Here is a 16,421-nt window from a genome sequence, read left to right as displayed (position 1 = left end):
AGCTCTGGGGATAGAGCGTTCGTTTCCCAATGAGGTGACCCGGGTTCCCTGGCTGGTGGAATTCCACACCCGGCTCACACCGACCACAATTCTGATATAAAATATCCTCAGTGGTAGAGTGGGTTAGTATCCCCTAACCTTCAGGCTGACCGTGGGAGATTTTCGTGGTTTTTCTCTCCATGTAACGCAAATGCGGGTTATTTCCATCAAAAAACCCTGCTCGAAGTCTAAATTCTTTCAATACTTGATCCAAGAGTTTCCTTGTCTTCTGGATTGGGTTAAAAAAAATTACAGGGGTAGGTAGTTGAACATTGGATATCGTAAACTCAAAATTTGATCGGCTGTTCAATGACGGTTATACTACAATATAACATCTATTTGTTAGAAAGTATTTATTTTTATTGAATACGTGATTTCAAATGACGTGATTAAGTTTACGAAAATAACACATCTAATTAACACTGACGGAATTTACAATTATTTTTACGATTTTCAAAAAAATTTTAGTAATTTATTGCTACAACTTTTTAAAAGAATTAATAATATCCATATGATAATGTCTTTTAAATAAAGATATGTGTAATGTGCATTTTATATGTGTAGAATATTTAAAAAAAAATTAATTCATTTGCGTTGCATGTTTTTTTTTCCTTTTGTTTATCTTAGGTTATTTATTTTATAGTTGCTTATTATGTATTTTTTTTCCTTTTTATGAAACTAATAAAGAGAGACGTATAGAACTGTTTTGTGTAATGAGTTTTGTTTTCTCTTTGCAGATTTATGCGACGAAGAGGAAAATGTAGGATGCTCTCTTCATTCGAACTAAAATATTCTCTCCTCTCTCGTGTGCACAGTGATTTAGTCATCAAGCTATGACCATCATTTGTGTTATCTTTCTCCCGTAAATAAGGCTCAGAATAAAATCTGCTCTTTCTGAAAAAAGAAACTGATTAATTGAAAGGGTCAGTATTTGGTCATTCACTGCGTCCTACGTCACCGGAAGATGAAGATCGAAACGGAAGTCCACAATTCTTTGTATTCGTTTACTTCCTCAGAGGGGAAGTGCGGGGGATGCTCCGTGAACGGCGGAGAGCTGCCGCCTATTGCGCAGGACGGATCGATCGGCCGCCCCGAACGGCAGCTGACACCGCCGGGATGCTACGGTGGGTGTGGTCCAAGCTCCTCCGCCGCCGAAAACAACAATAACAGCCCCACTTTTACAACATCGAAATCTGACTTTGAGTGCGAACACTTTCAGTATATTGACGAGGACGTGAGCGACGAAGACGAGGATGTGCCGACGATTGAAACGTCGGCGGGGCAAAAACCATCATCATCGATATCAGCAGAGTCCGCCGCCCCGGCGACTGATTCAACTACTGTCCCGAACGGGACGGCCACCGCACCGGGAAGCCATCTTAATAACAAATCCCCCTCCAGCGACCATCCGGTGGAGGTGAACGGACACACCATGCCGCGTGACGATACCAAGTCGGAGGCGGCACACCACCACCACAAGGGGCACTCCGTAAAACGGCAGGTAAGCTTTGAAGAATCTGCCACTCATGAATCAGCCAAAGAAATAAAATCTGTCCTGAAAAAAGGCAACAGATTGGGAAAGCGACAAAAAAATCGTGTGACATTTGACGAGGCAGTGACTTTATACTCGGATGAATGCGAAGAGGTCCAACATTTAGCTCTGACAACAGGACCTGACATTGTTTACACTGAAGTGTTTTACATGTTCGAACCTCCTATCGAATACCAAGATGTGCCACCATTCGAACCGCCCGCTGAGTATAGAGATTCTGAAGAAGCGCCTGTTGCAAAGCCAGATCCACCTGTGGAAAACGGGCCAAAGCCAGAAAATAACAGCGATACCCCTGTGGAGAGTGTCGTCAGTGAAGAGAGTTCCGAAAAAAATTCAGTGCCTGCTCCAGAAGTCGCCGTTTCGAATGAAACGGAAAATACTGACAGTGTAGTGATAACTGAAGAGCCCCCTTCTGATTCAGTGCTTAAAGAATCTAGTACAAATGAAAGCGAAAAACTATTTCAGAGATTCTCCGAAGCTGAGAGAGAATTTGCTGTAGATGAAGAGCTCAACAGCGTGTTTCATGAGCTAAACAGTGAGTTTGGAACGGACTGCTCCAATGGTGATCTTAGTAATGATTATTTTAGATCACTCATCACTTGTTTAACTGCAGCCGAGTGTGGTATACCAGTAAGTGAATGTGATCTTTTTCCATCTGTTAACTTTGAACTTGATAGTATGTGTCGCGAAATTAGTGATAATGATGGTAGTAAAACCCATTCTCGCACTCTTTCCGAAGCTGATAGTGACTGTAGCATATCTTCTCAAGATACTATTATAGTTAGATACGGTGAAGAAGAAAGTGAACCAGGATCTGATACTACAACTAAAGGTGAAGATGCAATAATTCAAGATTCATCTGAAGTTGAAAAAATCGATACTGTGATTAAACAGGAAGAGAGAGACGAAGTTTTCAATGACACGTCACTTGATCATTTGTGTGAAGACGAAAAACCACGACCATTGCCACGTGAATCGTTACTTAACAAAAGTTCTCATGCACCACCAACAGCCTTGGTTAAATTAGTAGATGAAGTGAATGGGGAGAGTTTGTCTCGTCAAAGTTCTGGTGAACAGTCGGTGAATAGTGGTACTTCTCAAGATCCGCCACCAGATGCTGATGACTCAACGTCCTCTGATTCGCGCAGTGGGGAAGTGGAAGAAGAAATTCGTTTGGATGACATTGGTTATGACGAAGAAGATGCTGAGGACTATGATGAGGAAAGTTTCCGCGGAATGGCTCATGGAAATTCCAAAATTAGACGAATTATTAAAAAGAATGCTTTACAATGCACACTTTTCAGAGGAATTGAAGCAAAGAGACGTCAACAGCCTGGAATTAAATATCCACGTCCTAAATCCCCTCTTTTATCTCAAGAATCTCTGGTAGAAAAGCTTAAGTGGCTGACAACCATCGATGAACAGAAAGATATCGATGGACCTATGAACTTTCATTCAAAACCACCTGATGTTATATTGTCAACAGGTGGTATACCAGCAAATGGCTCAATACCCCATAGTGCTTCATCGGAGGATGATATTGTTAATCAAACTGCCTTGTCTTACCAGCAACCTCAGTTTTATCATAGAGTAATCATGCCATCTAACAGTAAAGGTGGCTATTATGTTCGCCATGATGGTTATCCTCCTACTCATCATCCATCTTTACCTCGGCAACGAGTATCCTGTTCTGGACACAGCCCACAATCCATGTCCCATACATTACCTTATCCTCCTAACCGTATGGTAATACAACATCCACCTAATTCTCAAGTGCAGTGGTCTGAGCAGCGAAATAATGGCTCCATGACAGTTCCTAGGAATTTTAGAGATTGGAGGGTCATACAGAGAGTCATGGTAAATAGAAATAATGATGGCCATTCTAGGAACTCTCATGTACCAGCTGACTATGTGCGATGTTCAAATGGTAGTGCCTCCAGTGGTGGTTACTCTTGCAACGTGCCTCCGGATGTTAGCAGAACTTCTCAACCGCCTCTAAATTTTAACCCCGATGAACTAGCTCAATTTGTCGAAAAGGATACTGCTCGTCTCGAGAGGATACGAAAACGATATAGTGTTGCTGAAGAAGATGAGGATCCAACTTTTGGATTCGCTCGCAGACCATCTGTCAGAGGTGTTCAGAGTCGAATCCAACTTAACCCGTCCGACATTCAAGGTCATGGTATAAATCCTATGGATCCATACAAACATTTTGAAGAGTCAGGACAGGGACTTTCTTTAGTGCATCCCAGATCTGCTTCTTATAACGATGACCAGTTAAGGTCTTGGAGCAGAGATCCTAACTGGAGGCCGGAAAATGGACCTGGTCAACATTACGGCCAACCCATGCCACCTGGTAGGTCACAGGCGCCTATGCACATCCATAGGGCATCTGTGGCCTTGACAGAGCTTCCTGGTAGTGCAACAATTCCTTACACTCATCGAAAACCGCACCTAGACACGAGGTATCATTCTTACGCAGAGAGTATGTATGGTAGCACCAGGACACTACCCACAAAAGGATGGCAATCCGCAGATCACAGGTCGTGTATGAACGTCCCCAACCCAAATTCTAGTGTTTCATCTCCAATGCTTCAAGTTCCTCTTCATCCTGTTGCAAAGGATGAAAGAGGTGTGCCAGAAGGTGCTAGTTCGTCGCCAAAAGTCTCTTCTGATTCTTTATACCATGCTCCTGTGCCTGAATCCATCGCCAGCGGAGGACCGCATAAAGATGAAGGTGTCATATACTATTCTCTCAATGTGTGACACAACTGTAGAAATTGTTTTATATGTGGATGGCGGTCTTCCGACACGACTGTAAGCTGAAATCTGTGAGCGTGTTGTGACAGCATTTATCAAATTTTATTCTGATACAAAGAAATATATAAACGTTTGGTTTAAATCACTTAACTAATGATACATGGCAAAATAAAGTCTTCCGGAAAATAAGTACGAAACAGCGGAATTGTTTCTCCTGCTTTAAAAATCAGGTATTTAGAACATTTATTTTTAAACTGAAAAAAGAATCTTATCATATCTTTTTATCTTTTTGAGCACAAAAAAAATATCTAATCCCAAAGTAAATCTAATATTTTTTTTTTCGTTTAAAACACCGTAGCTGAAATAATGGGCAGAGATTTTGAGTTAAATTTATTATGAGCAGGAATTTCTAATGTATTTTGAATTTATATTCGTAACTTAACTTTGCTTTTATATAATATTTCTATAAGTATTTTTTATTGGGGGGGGGGATATTCCAATTTAATATTTCCTTAATTTAATTTCTTCTTCATTATTAAAATTTTAAAAAAAAATCCATGATAACAGTATTATGTAGTTACAATAAAATAATTGTTTAACCAAAATGGACATCAAAACAAATATTGAATACATATAAAACATTAACCACATTTGTTATTATTTTATCTTTAAAATTATGTTAAAAAATTTTTAAAAATCATTTTATATCATATTATTTTTTAGTTACATTTTTATTTGAAAAAAAAACGAGTTTTTTTTATCATAATAAATATTTTTGACTACATACTTCTTTTCATTAGGCTTTAAGTATTTAACTATGCGAAAGCCGATTTAGTTGGAAATTTAGTCTCAGAAATATATAATGCTACATTGAGTAACATTCTATGCAAAACTTTCGAGTTTTTTCAAATATCTACATAACAACTAAGGTAATGATTTTTATCATAATTTGTCATATTTTACAAAATCTGTATATAGTATGTGTTTTGAATTTTTGATGATACATGTACATTATATTTGGTGCTTTTGAGAAATGAAAAGCACTTACTTAAAGAAACTTTCTCTTCAACTCTATATTGCTTTTATAAATTAAAATTATAGTATTATTTCATTTAAATAAGTATTTTAATAGCTTTCTATTTATCATATTGTTATAGTGAGTAATACGTAAAATTTGACTGTAATAACATTTATTTTATGGTGAGTAAATGAGTATATTATTCATGTAATGCGCTTAAAAAACATGATTTATCATTGCGAAATATGAAACATTAGGTTAAATAGTGCCTGTATAAATTATATTGCTTCTTTATTTAATTTCTGTATATTTTGCAATTTTCAGGGATTTATTCTTACTGTCAAATAATCTATATATATATCTAGTAAAAATTTGTTTTACTCTCTCTTAAAATTTTATCTAACTCTGCATTTAATTACTATTTGTTTTAATTAAAATGTTTATCTTGTTGGACTAAAACAATGAGACAATCACTATTTCATTTTGTCTTACGAAAAATATTAAAATAACATTTGAATCGAATTTAAATTTGAAATTAAAAATTATTATTAAAGTGTTATAGTAAAAACTAGAAAGTAACTTTAATAATTTTTGACTTGAAATTTATTGTATAAGACAATTTTTTTTTTAATATTTGTATGATAATAATATAAGATGTTTTATAGTGCTTATGAAATTATTTTGAAAATTTAACTACTTAGATGTAAAAAGGAAACAATTTTCTCATTGAGTTAAAATTCTTCAAATTAATAACAGAAAGTGTTAGAAACTATAAGTAACAAATTTATTATCAAATTTAAAAAAAAGGATTTAAATTCATCATATAATGTACACTGCTTTAACCATTATGAATCAGTTTATTATTTAGAAAAGGTAGTTATATCAAATGAATAATTTCACGAGTTAAAATTAACCAGTTATAGCTAAACTATTACTGAACCCTATTTTTCTTAACACAGAGTATATCATCAAATATAATGATTTGAATATAAAATTTTTAAATTGCTTGAAAATTTTTAATTCGCTCCTGCCTTACCACATACATATTTGATCTGATAAAGAACTTATTTCTATGCTTGAAACACATAGTCTGCATATTTGATTTTACGGAAGTGTAAGATTTTTATTATTATTTTCTCAAATTTTTTGTTTCAAATTTACCGTCAAAATAGAAACATTTTATAATTTTGTATTTAAATTAGTACACCTGAACATATCCGCTATGAAATTGAGTATCATTATTATTTATTTATTAATTTCGTATGAGTTTTAAAAATATGTTATTCGAGGGATTTGAATATCATGCCTACCTAATATTTATTTTATGTTATTCCAATATTTCAAAAGCATAAACAGTATTTACTACAAGTCTACTTTATGAATAAAGCCATGTTAAAATAAATAAGAATAGAAAAATACCTCTCTTTTTTCCTAAATCTTTTTCAAATCTTACACAATGGCTTCGAATCATATTCCAATTTATTCCATAAATAACTACATTACTAACGGCAACTGTACTAAATTTTCTTTTTAGTAGAAAAATATAAAAAATAGGTAAAAAGATTTAGGAGCTAAACTATTAATGCCCTTATGAATTTTAAAAAATGGAAAGTGTGATAATTTTCCTTATTTGTTGCCATTCGCGTCTTTGATTTTAAAAAAAATTGTTCTTAATACTGGGTTTTAAAGCAAAGTCATCTGCTCCATTTAATTTTTTCCTACTTAAAAAAATATCGTTTGCAATTTCAATTTTAAAGATTTAAGCTATAGGATGTATAGAGACAAAAACAAAATGTTTACAATAGATAATTTTCAAATGAACACCAACTTATTTAAAGAGTTGAAAAACAAAGTAATGTTGGAAAATTGAGTGTTAACATTCTGACTTAGTATATATTTTAAAACTAACTAAGCTCTTCAATTTATTATGCAATTTCCTAATAAACGATTAAAAAAAAAAGACAGAAAAAATTTAATTTTTTTAGAAACCAGGTTTTGTTAGTTATAACCCAAAAATATGAAAACATATTCTGGCCTGTGCATATATTTTTCCCGATCAATTTTTAAACTTTTTGTTTTGATTACTATAGAAACATTATTAATCAAAATTATGACACATCAATGTTTTACTAAACACTATAATTGCAATCATTGGTTACAATTTTAATTTTTTAGAAAGATTTATTAATTTCGTTATCTTTTAATATAAATGAAATCTAATTAAAAAAATTTAATTTATTTTTGTAAAATTGTGAAATTTCTTTTTAAAATAAAGAAAAAGACTTCCTGTCATAGAATAATCAGTTATATGTAGCAAACTATTTACAACATTTTTCAGCTCTGCTTATTTTATAACAACATTATAGTAATTTAAATCGTTAATTATTTTATTATAAACGTAACAATTTTTAACTATCTTAAAATAATAAATTACTTCCTTTTCATTTGAGTATTTCTACCATCATAAATGATACTGAAAACGAATTATATAAAACACAAATAACGTCGTTTTAAAAGATAGTTATAACAATGATATGTTAAAAGAAAATATGTTCTGAAGGTTCATACTAAGTTAAAGTGTTTTTAGTAATCATTTTACTTTCTAACTTATTTTGAAATTGCTTTCAATATTTTAAATATTTAGGGAAGAATATATCGAAAAAAATTTTGGAAATCCTTTAACCACTTTTAGATCTGGCAAAATGAATTATGCATTCTGATTATTTAATATTGTTTCTATCTATTCTATTAACTTTTATTTTAATAATAAAATAGTGAACGTTAATAAAAATTCCATTTTATTCAAACCGTGAAAATTCAATTCCAAAATTCTAATAAATTCTAAACTTAAAAATGCCAATTATATTTTACAAGTTTGAGGGAGCGAAACACTAAAATTACATCTTCATTCCCTCTCAACTAATCGATCCGTTAACTGTTACTATAACTGTCTCCACCTTTTCAGTTTGCTCTTCACATAAAATAAAATTTCTTCTCTTAAAACATTTCAATTTAAGAGCTTTTTACATAAAATTTCAGTGAGAAATTTTATTATGATATAGTTTAGTATTTAAATAGTTGAATGGCAGTTAATTTTAATTAATTACATTAAAAGTTTTATTAGATAGATCAGATTTTAAATTTAGACTGTAATTATTTAAATCTACTTTGTGTTATCAAATATGCATTTTTTATTTGCTATTTTTGGGATCATTTTTTTTTATTTACATTTAAATCTATGAATCCGTGTCTGATACATTTTGCAATGAATCCATTTATAAATATTCATATACAGTGCATACTATCTTATTTAAAGTTATCACTTGCATGATTGAAAATGTATATTTGTTTATCTTTGAGAGTATTGTTCCATCTAGATATCATCAAAATTTAGATCATTTCACTCATTCTTTCAAGACTAAAAAGAAACAATTTTATTATGGTCTTATAATAATAAAATGTTTTAATCAAATTTTCAAAATTCTTCGAATTCCTCTACGTATGTATCTGTAAATTTGAAAATCAGTTTTTTTTTAAGAATGATTGATATTTTAAAAAATTATATCTGTAGTAAAAAAAATAATTTAAACTAGTTTTTATATACTTTTTAAATTGTTTTTAATATTACGTACTAATAATTTATTTAATCTAATGCCTGTGGACAGAAATTGATATCGATATCAAGAGACAACTAACTCTACTTAGAACGATAACAATATATATGAAAAGTGCTTTTGTGTAATTTTGGACCACCCCTATTTCGATAAATCAAATAATATCAGTCTTAGAAAGTGTCCTTTTCCTTAATGATAATTATTTGAAAATAAAATCAGATGATATCGTTATCAATAAGCAAACATTTGCTTTTTCTCATTTTCGTGAAATATATCTAAATTGTATATAAAAAAAGCTTGGATGGAAGGAAAAAAATCTCTCTTTTTTTTTAGTCTACTCAATACCATAAGGATATAAATAAATCAATGTAAGTTAAGTGTTAATAAACTTATATACATTTCAATATTTTCATTACTTATAACTAGTAAGACTACATTATTCAAAAATTTAACATTAAATTGAAAATTAATATTTTTTATACAGGATAACTTAAAAACTATATTTATAGACACATTATGATATTGGTATTAAGATCGTAACCTCCAAGCTTCCACTGATATTTAATATCAAGATGAGTCAAGTATATCCGATATCAATATAATGCTAATCCCTTTGGTCGATTTGGTTGTTTTTATTGAAATTATTAGTATTCTACTTCACTGTTATTGCTTAACTAAAAACGGTATTACTACTTATGTTTAATTGTTTTGTCTTTTAATATTAATTTACAATGAATTTTGTCACATAATTTGTTTTCATTTTTTGTCTTGCTTTAACAGATTCTTTATTATACAGAACATTTATATTAATTTTTTAAAACTATATTTTACCATTGTCAACTCCTCCTTTCTCTGTATTTTTTCTAACACACTAACTACTACACTTTCCTATTTTTTCCTTCACTTTTCTTTCAGTTATGTATTTTGAATTATATTTTATTTAAATTCCTTATTATAAATAGTCTGATTTTTCACTACCTGAGGACGCAGATGAAATGTTTACATTGATCACTTAATTTGTTTTTTCAAGAAAAAAAAACTTTTATTTTCTTAAGGTTAAAAATTATAATTTTATAAATTAAATGAAAAGTTAGATTCAAACTTTGTTTTGTTTCTTTTTGCATAAATCTTTCGTGTAAAAAATATTCATATATTGTACAAATCTTTATTTTATTTCTACAAAGAATCTTTAAATAGCTAAATAATATTGCATAATATTTTTTAAAACAATATTTTATCATTTTCAACTGCTTATTTTTTACTACCCATAACTTCATTTTCCCATTCTAAAATTTTTCCTACACTTTCAATTATATATTTTAAATTATACTTTATTTAAATTATAAATAGTCTGATTTTTCTCAACCAGGGGGCGCATATGAAGTATTTACATTAATCTGTTTATTTATTTATTTTTTTAAGAAAAAAGTAGTTTGCTTTTTGGAGATTAAAAATTATCATTTTGTAAATTGAATTGAAAGGTTAGATTCTACCTTTGTTTAGTTTATTTTCGCATACATCTCTCCTGCAAAAAAAATATGCATATGTTGTACAAATTTTCATTTTATTTCTACAAAGAATACTTTTCCCTTTCAGTGTTTTCCTTTCCTTTATTTTATATTCCCTTTATATTATACTTCTCTCTTTATTTAATTCTACAAAGAATATTTTTCTCTTCGGTGCATTACAAACTTAAACACTAATGGATCACATTTAAATGCAAGCAGGAGTATTTTTGTTGATTACAAATTTTGTATTGGTGATATAGCATTTATCAAAAATGGATCATGATATTTTTAAATTACACTTTTTTTTTATGATGCCAATAATACTAATTGAAAACAAGATATAATGAACTCAGTAAATTCAAATTGCTGGTAAATCTTAATTCATTGTTATTGAAAACGCATTATTTCTTTATAGTAAAATTCAGTTTCAACCAATTTTTATTCTAATTGTATTACTGTTACAAATTATTATTGTATTTTCCTTTCCTTTCCTTATTTTGCTCCTGAAAAAAAATGTTACAATAGAATTGAATTGTATTTTAGTCCTTTTTTAAGCTTATTTAGGCTGTCTAATAACTTAAAGCTGTTTGTAAATTTTTAAAAAATTCTAATTTAAAGCCTAATAGCAAACTACATAAAACATCGCAGGTTATTTGTAATTTTTTAAATAGTAATTAAGAAGCACCGAAAATTATTTGTATTTTTTAATTGTTATGCGAAATTATCAAAAATGTTTCAATGTATTCCATAATGGCTACCCTTATCCTTGTCTAAAAGACGTTCTAAGAAATAAGCACATTAGGGGTTGTAAATAGTTAAACAAAAATACAATCGAAATCCAACGAATCACTACTAAAGAAATCGAAACTAAAAACATCAAAACCTGCTTTGATTGCCAAAGAGATAATAAAGGGGAGTTGAAAGACAATTATAAGGTACACCTTTAATATTTCCTTTTTTAAATATCAATTTGCAACCTCTAATGTGTAATTATTATACTTCATTTTGACAAGAATTCTAGAAAATATCTATATTAAAAGCTCCCATTGCAGATTATCCTATATTTTCTTAAGTTAATCTTCTTAGAGTTAAACAAATTTTTATAGAATTGACATGCGACGAAACATAAAATTTAAAATTAGCAGCCAGTAATTTTATTGCTACGTTTTATTGAAGTATTAACTTTATGATTTTTTTTAAGGTGAGTTAAGTGAATAATTTACTTTCTATTAAATTTAAAATCATGCATTATTGGATTTAAAAAGGAGAAAATTGGTAGTGCGCCAGCAGAATTTCAAATGGTGAGTTAAAAGTGTTACAATACGTTCATGTCCATGTGAGCTTCTGAAAAAACAAATGTGTGAAAAAAAATTTCTACATTATGTATGTATGTCTAAAATGTGTAAGATCAAATTTATTACAACTTGTATATACAATCTGACACTTATAAAATCATCACTTACACTACATTACTATAAATAGTATTGTACATGATATGTAAATTGTAGCAAAATATATTATTTTAGTTATATTGCATTTTGTTAAAAGAGATATAAAAAATTTGTATGTTGATAGATAGTTATATAAAGTGCACAAGCTTTCATGTGTGTTTGTCTGATTATTTACTGCTAGTCTATTGCTTTTACGTTGTTATGAAAAAAGAGAAAAGATGCCGTTTTCCTCGTATCAACCTTACAGAAGAAACGAAACTATTTATTACTTATAATATTTTTGAATATTATTTAGTAATATTTTATTTATGGAGCGAAATATAATGTATATTACGGAATTGAATAGCTGTAAGTAGCGCCATCGTAGGTAAATCGTGGCATTTGTCAATTCAGAAGCCAATCAGGTTCCACACACATGCGTGATGTCGCTTACAGGTATCCAATTATATCTGATTTAACCCACATGGTTAGGCATAATCACTTCGCTTCTTCTCGAGTTGACATTGCTTTTGACATCAAGTCAAGAGCGAGCTTATAAAATGAAGAGCTCGAGGGAGATAAACAATTTTTTCTATAGCAATTATTTAAAGCAAAAACAGTGAAAAGAAATATGAAAAAAAAAGCGCAATATTGCAATAACTTTCGAACGAATAGTAATTTAAAAAAAAAATACTTATAAATGGATACATGGCCTTTTCAACGTGTCAAATTTCAATTCTATGGTTGCATTTAAGTGGGCTGTAGATCTGCCCGCATGGTATTTTTTTCCTCTAAGTTAAGCAGTTGATAATTCTCAAATTTATCAGATCTTAATTTTTTTATTCCATCTTACTCCTTGTACGTTTTACTACACAAATTCGTTATTTCAATTTTCTAAGTCGTATATGTATTACAACGTTAATGTAACGTAATAGTAAATACAATACCCTTTCCATGAGAACAAATTGTAACACCTACTGTTGTGAACAGTTAATTAACTACCAACAAATTTTCGAAGCAAACGATTTTTCGATTGAGAAACGCGGTATTGTAAAACCTTTCAAAATCCAATGATTTCTCAGTTTTGTTTCTAATACGTCATCAATGATTGTTAAAGCTAAAAATCCCTCCAATTGATCCGCAAAGCCCGTAAGGGAACTTATTGTAGGATTTGTTGTAGTTAAAGGATTTTTGACAGCTGAATTAACTAATTGATTTTGTAATTGCAGCATAACTTGCTGACGCTGAATAATTTGTTGCTGCTGCAGGATATACAGGGCCGTCTAAGTGAGGTCAATATTTAAATTCTTATTAATCAAAACCATAAAAATTACAAAATAAGATACTTTAAAACATTACCTGATTATTCAATTGTGACTTTAATGACGATAATAAAAACAATGCTCAAGTGCTTGGAAATGAAATTTAGAAGAAAAAAAAACATATCGACTTCAACAAAAATCAAGTAGTCTTATTAAAAATTTATATCGACTAAGCAATAAATTAAGCAAACAATTAACGGAATTTTAAGAAATCCCATTTTTTAGGGTCCCCCGGGAAAGAAATATTTAAACGGCCTCGCATAGGTCTTACCAGTAAAAAATATCGACCAAGCAAATAAATTAAGCAAAAAATTTTACGAAATTTTAAATCTCCCTATTTTTTTAGGAGCCTAAGAGAAATAATTATTTAACGGGTCTTGTAGCAGTCAGATTAAAAATCATATCTTTAGAGCAATAAATTAAGCAAAAAATTAACGGAATTTTAGATTATCTCGTTTTCAGAGCCCTCGAGAAACGTATTTAATGGACTTTGCAGCAGTCATATCATTAAAAATTATATCTTTAAAGTAAAAAATTAACGAAATTTTAAGTTATCCCATTTTTTTAGGAGCCTACGAGAAAGAAATATTTAACGGGTCTTGCAGCAGTCAGATTAAAAATCATACCGTCAAAGCAATAAATTAAGCAAAAAATTAACGAAATTTTAGATAATCTCGTTTTTAGAGTCCTCGAGAAATGTATTTAATGGACTTTGCAGCAGTCATATCATTAAAAATTATATCTTTAAAGCAAAAAATTAACGGAATTTTAAGTAATCCCATTATTTTATAGGAGCCTGCGAGAAAGAAATATTTAAATGGCCTCGCATCAGTCATATCATAAAAAAATGTCGACCCAGCAATAATTATACCAAAAATTTACGAAATTTTAAATCATCAAATTTTTTAAAAACCCGAGAGAAAGAAATATTTAATGGGCCTCGCATCAGTCGTATTAAAAATCCTATCAACATAGCAATAAACTAAGCAAAAATTTAGCGGAATATTGTAAGTAATTCCATTTTTTTTTTAGCTTACGGGAAAGAAATATTTAAAGGGCCTCTCAGCAGACATATCATTAAATATTAGATCGACATAACAATAAACTAAGCAAATATTTAGCGGAATATTTTAAGCTATAAAATTTTTTAAGGAGCTGCAAGAAAGAAATATTTAAAGGGCCTTGCAGCAGACATATCATAAAAAAATTATAGACAAAGCAATAAACTAAGCATAAATTTTAGGGAATATTTTAAGTTATTCCATTTATTAGGAGTTCGCGAGAAAGGAGTTTAAGGGCTAACATTTTTTAGGAATTTAAAGGGCCTAGCAGCAGTCATACCATTAAAAAAGATATCGATCAAACAATAGATTAAGCAAAAATTTAACGGAATATTTTAAGATATGCAATTTTATAGAGCCCGCGAGTATGAAATATTTAAAGGACCTCACAGCAGTCATACCACTAAAAATTATATTGAGAAAACAATGAAATAAGCAAAAATTTTACTGGATTTTAAATTCAAATTAACGGAATAAGTTCACGAAATGAAATTTTTAGGGTTTGACTAAGTCTATGATCTCTCTGCTTCTATTATCTTCATCTTAATTATTCAAATAAAATTATTTAATGATAGCTAATCAATTTTTCTGAAGAAAAAAAATGCTTTATTCTATCATAATCAATTTTTTTACATTTGGGGAGCAATTAAATATAACAGATATTATAAATCCTATGTTTATATTTATTTTGTCCGCTACTAAAAAAAAAAATATGATTAGGTAAATATTTATGACTAAATATTTGAAGTCTGGCTTATACCATAATAAACTTAATTTTCCTTCTTGCGCAAAAAGATGTCTTTTTTTTACGAATTGAGTACTTGCCTTACAAGACAATCACAATACCCACACACGTGACCTATGACGTCAATGCCAGCTCTGATCGTTTATAAGCAAAATGGCGTGTTAAAGTTAAACCAAGTTTCTCCACGTAAATAAGAATGTTAATTAACGCGAGTTTAATTAAATGCAGCTCCGTATTACACATGGAATTTGTTGAATTATAATTCTTTCTCGTCTACGTCTTTTATTGAACTTAGATTTACTATTTGTTTACGTATTTCATCGTAAACGTGATATATTTTTGTTTGTGCAATTTAGTTTGTGTTCTACATGGCTACGTGCCTGTCTTTGTGTTAAGTAAGAAATATATAGTGAAAGAATTTAAATCTTTGTGAAAGAATATAAAATGTGTCACTTAAGAGAATTAATACTTTTGAGTGCTGATCGTGAGAGCTGTATAATTTTCACGGTCGTAGTCGCTCCTGTGTTGCCTTTACCAGTCGAGTGAATACGTTGTACGTTATGTGTGATCGAGACTGAGTAGCGACAGCGCGAGGAGGTGGATAATGTCGCAGTCACAAGTAGCAAGCCAACTGTTTGTTCAATATGGACCATCCATCGAAGTAGGCGTGTTCAGATCGAAGTTGGCCTTACTGTCAATATAGGCGTGTTCATATCGAAGTTAGAGTTTCTGTCAAGGTAGACATGTTCACATCACGACCGGGTCACCAATGTAGGGAGAGTAGATATCGACAATATCAACCTTCATCTATAAAAAGGTAACCCGTCGTAGAATTGAGTTAATATGTCTTACATACTAGTGAATTGGAATTGTATTTTTGTAGTGGTAGACACACTACAAATCGTTTATCTTGAATTATGAATTATGGAACTCGAACTTTGAATCGTGAACTTGAATTATGAAATTATGTTGAAATGAAACAAGGATAATGCGTATAAAATGACGTTCAAATTTTAAATGTATGAAAGTAGAAGAGAATAATGACAGGAAATTTTTTTAACTTTTTGCGTGTGATTATTGCAGGCACATCCACACTGTTTATTTATTTTTTTAAATTCAATTAATATATTTAAAAATCATAATTGTTGTAGTTACTTACTTGAAACCCAAACGAATTTATAAGGCTGAGGTTGCGTTTCTTGATTCTGTTTCGCCATCTATGGCCAAGAATACGACGTTAGACACACACTGATTCGCGCCTCCAATAAATCTACCCGATTTATCAAAGCTATTAAAAGATCTTGAAATTCTAAAATAAATAACTGCGTTCTATCAAAACGACCATTTTATTATAAAACTTTAGAACAACTAA

The 16,421-nt window shown here is 30.3% G+C and overlaps 2 protein-coding genes across 4 annotated transcripts in view; both read left to right on the top strand.

Moving 5' to 3' along the window:
* LOC107455008 (uncharacterized) overlaps positions 1-12,092 on the top strand; it is a 145,946-nt gene extending 133,854 nt beyond the window's left edge. For all 3 annotated transcript variants that reach the window (XM_016072399.3, XM_016072400.3, XM_043042268.2), the window contains one exon: positions 777-12,092. In XM_016072399.3, the coding sequence (XP_015927885.1) occupies positions 1,004-4,357 (3,354 nt within the window). In that variant the 5' untranslated portion in view covers positions 777-1,003 and the 3' untranslated portion in view covers positions 4,358-12,092. The remainder of the gene's footprint in view (positions 1-776) is intronic.
* Positions 1-16,421, top strand: part of LOC107455003 (GMP synthase burgundy) — a 222,637-nt gene that overhangs the window by 136,359 nt on the left and 69,857 nt on the right. The window lies entirely within an intron of this gene.

The sequence above is a fragment of the Parasteatoda tepidariorum genome, chromosome 8 (genome assembly GCF_043381705.1).
Source record: "Parasteatoda tepidariorum isolate YZ-2023 chromosome 8, CAS_Ptep_4.0, whole genome shotgun sequence".
Lineage (NCBI taxonomy): Eukaryota > Metazoa > Arthropoda > Arachnida > Araneae > Theridiidae > Parasteatoda > Parasteatoda tepidariorum.
Note: the sequence above shows the minus strand (reverse complement) of the source record. Positions and strands in the feature narration are given on the sequence as shown.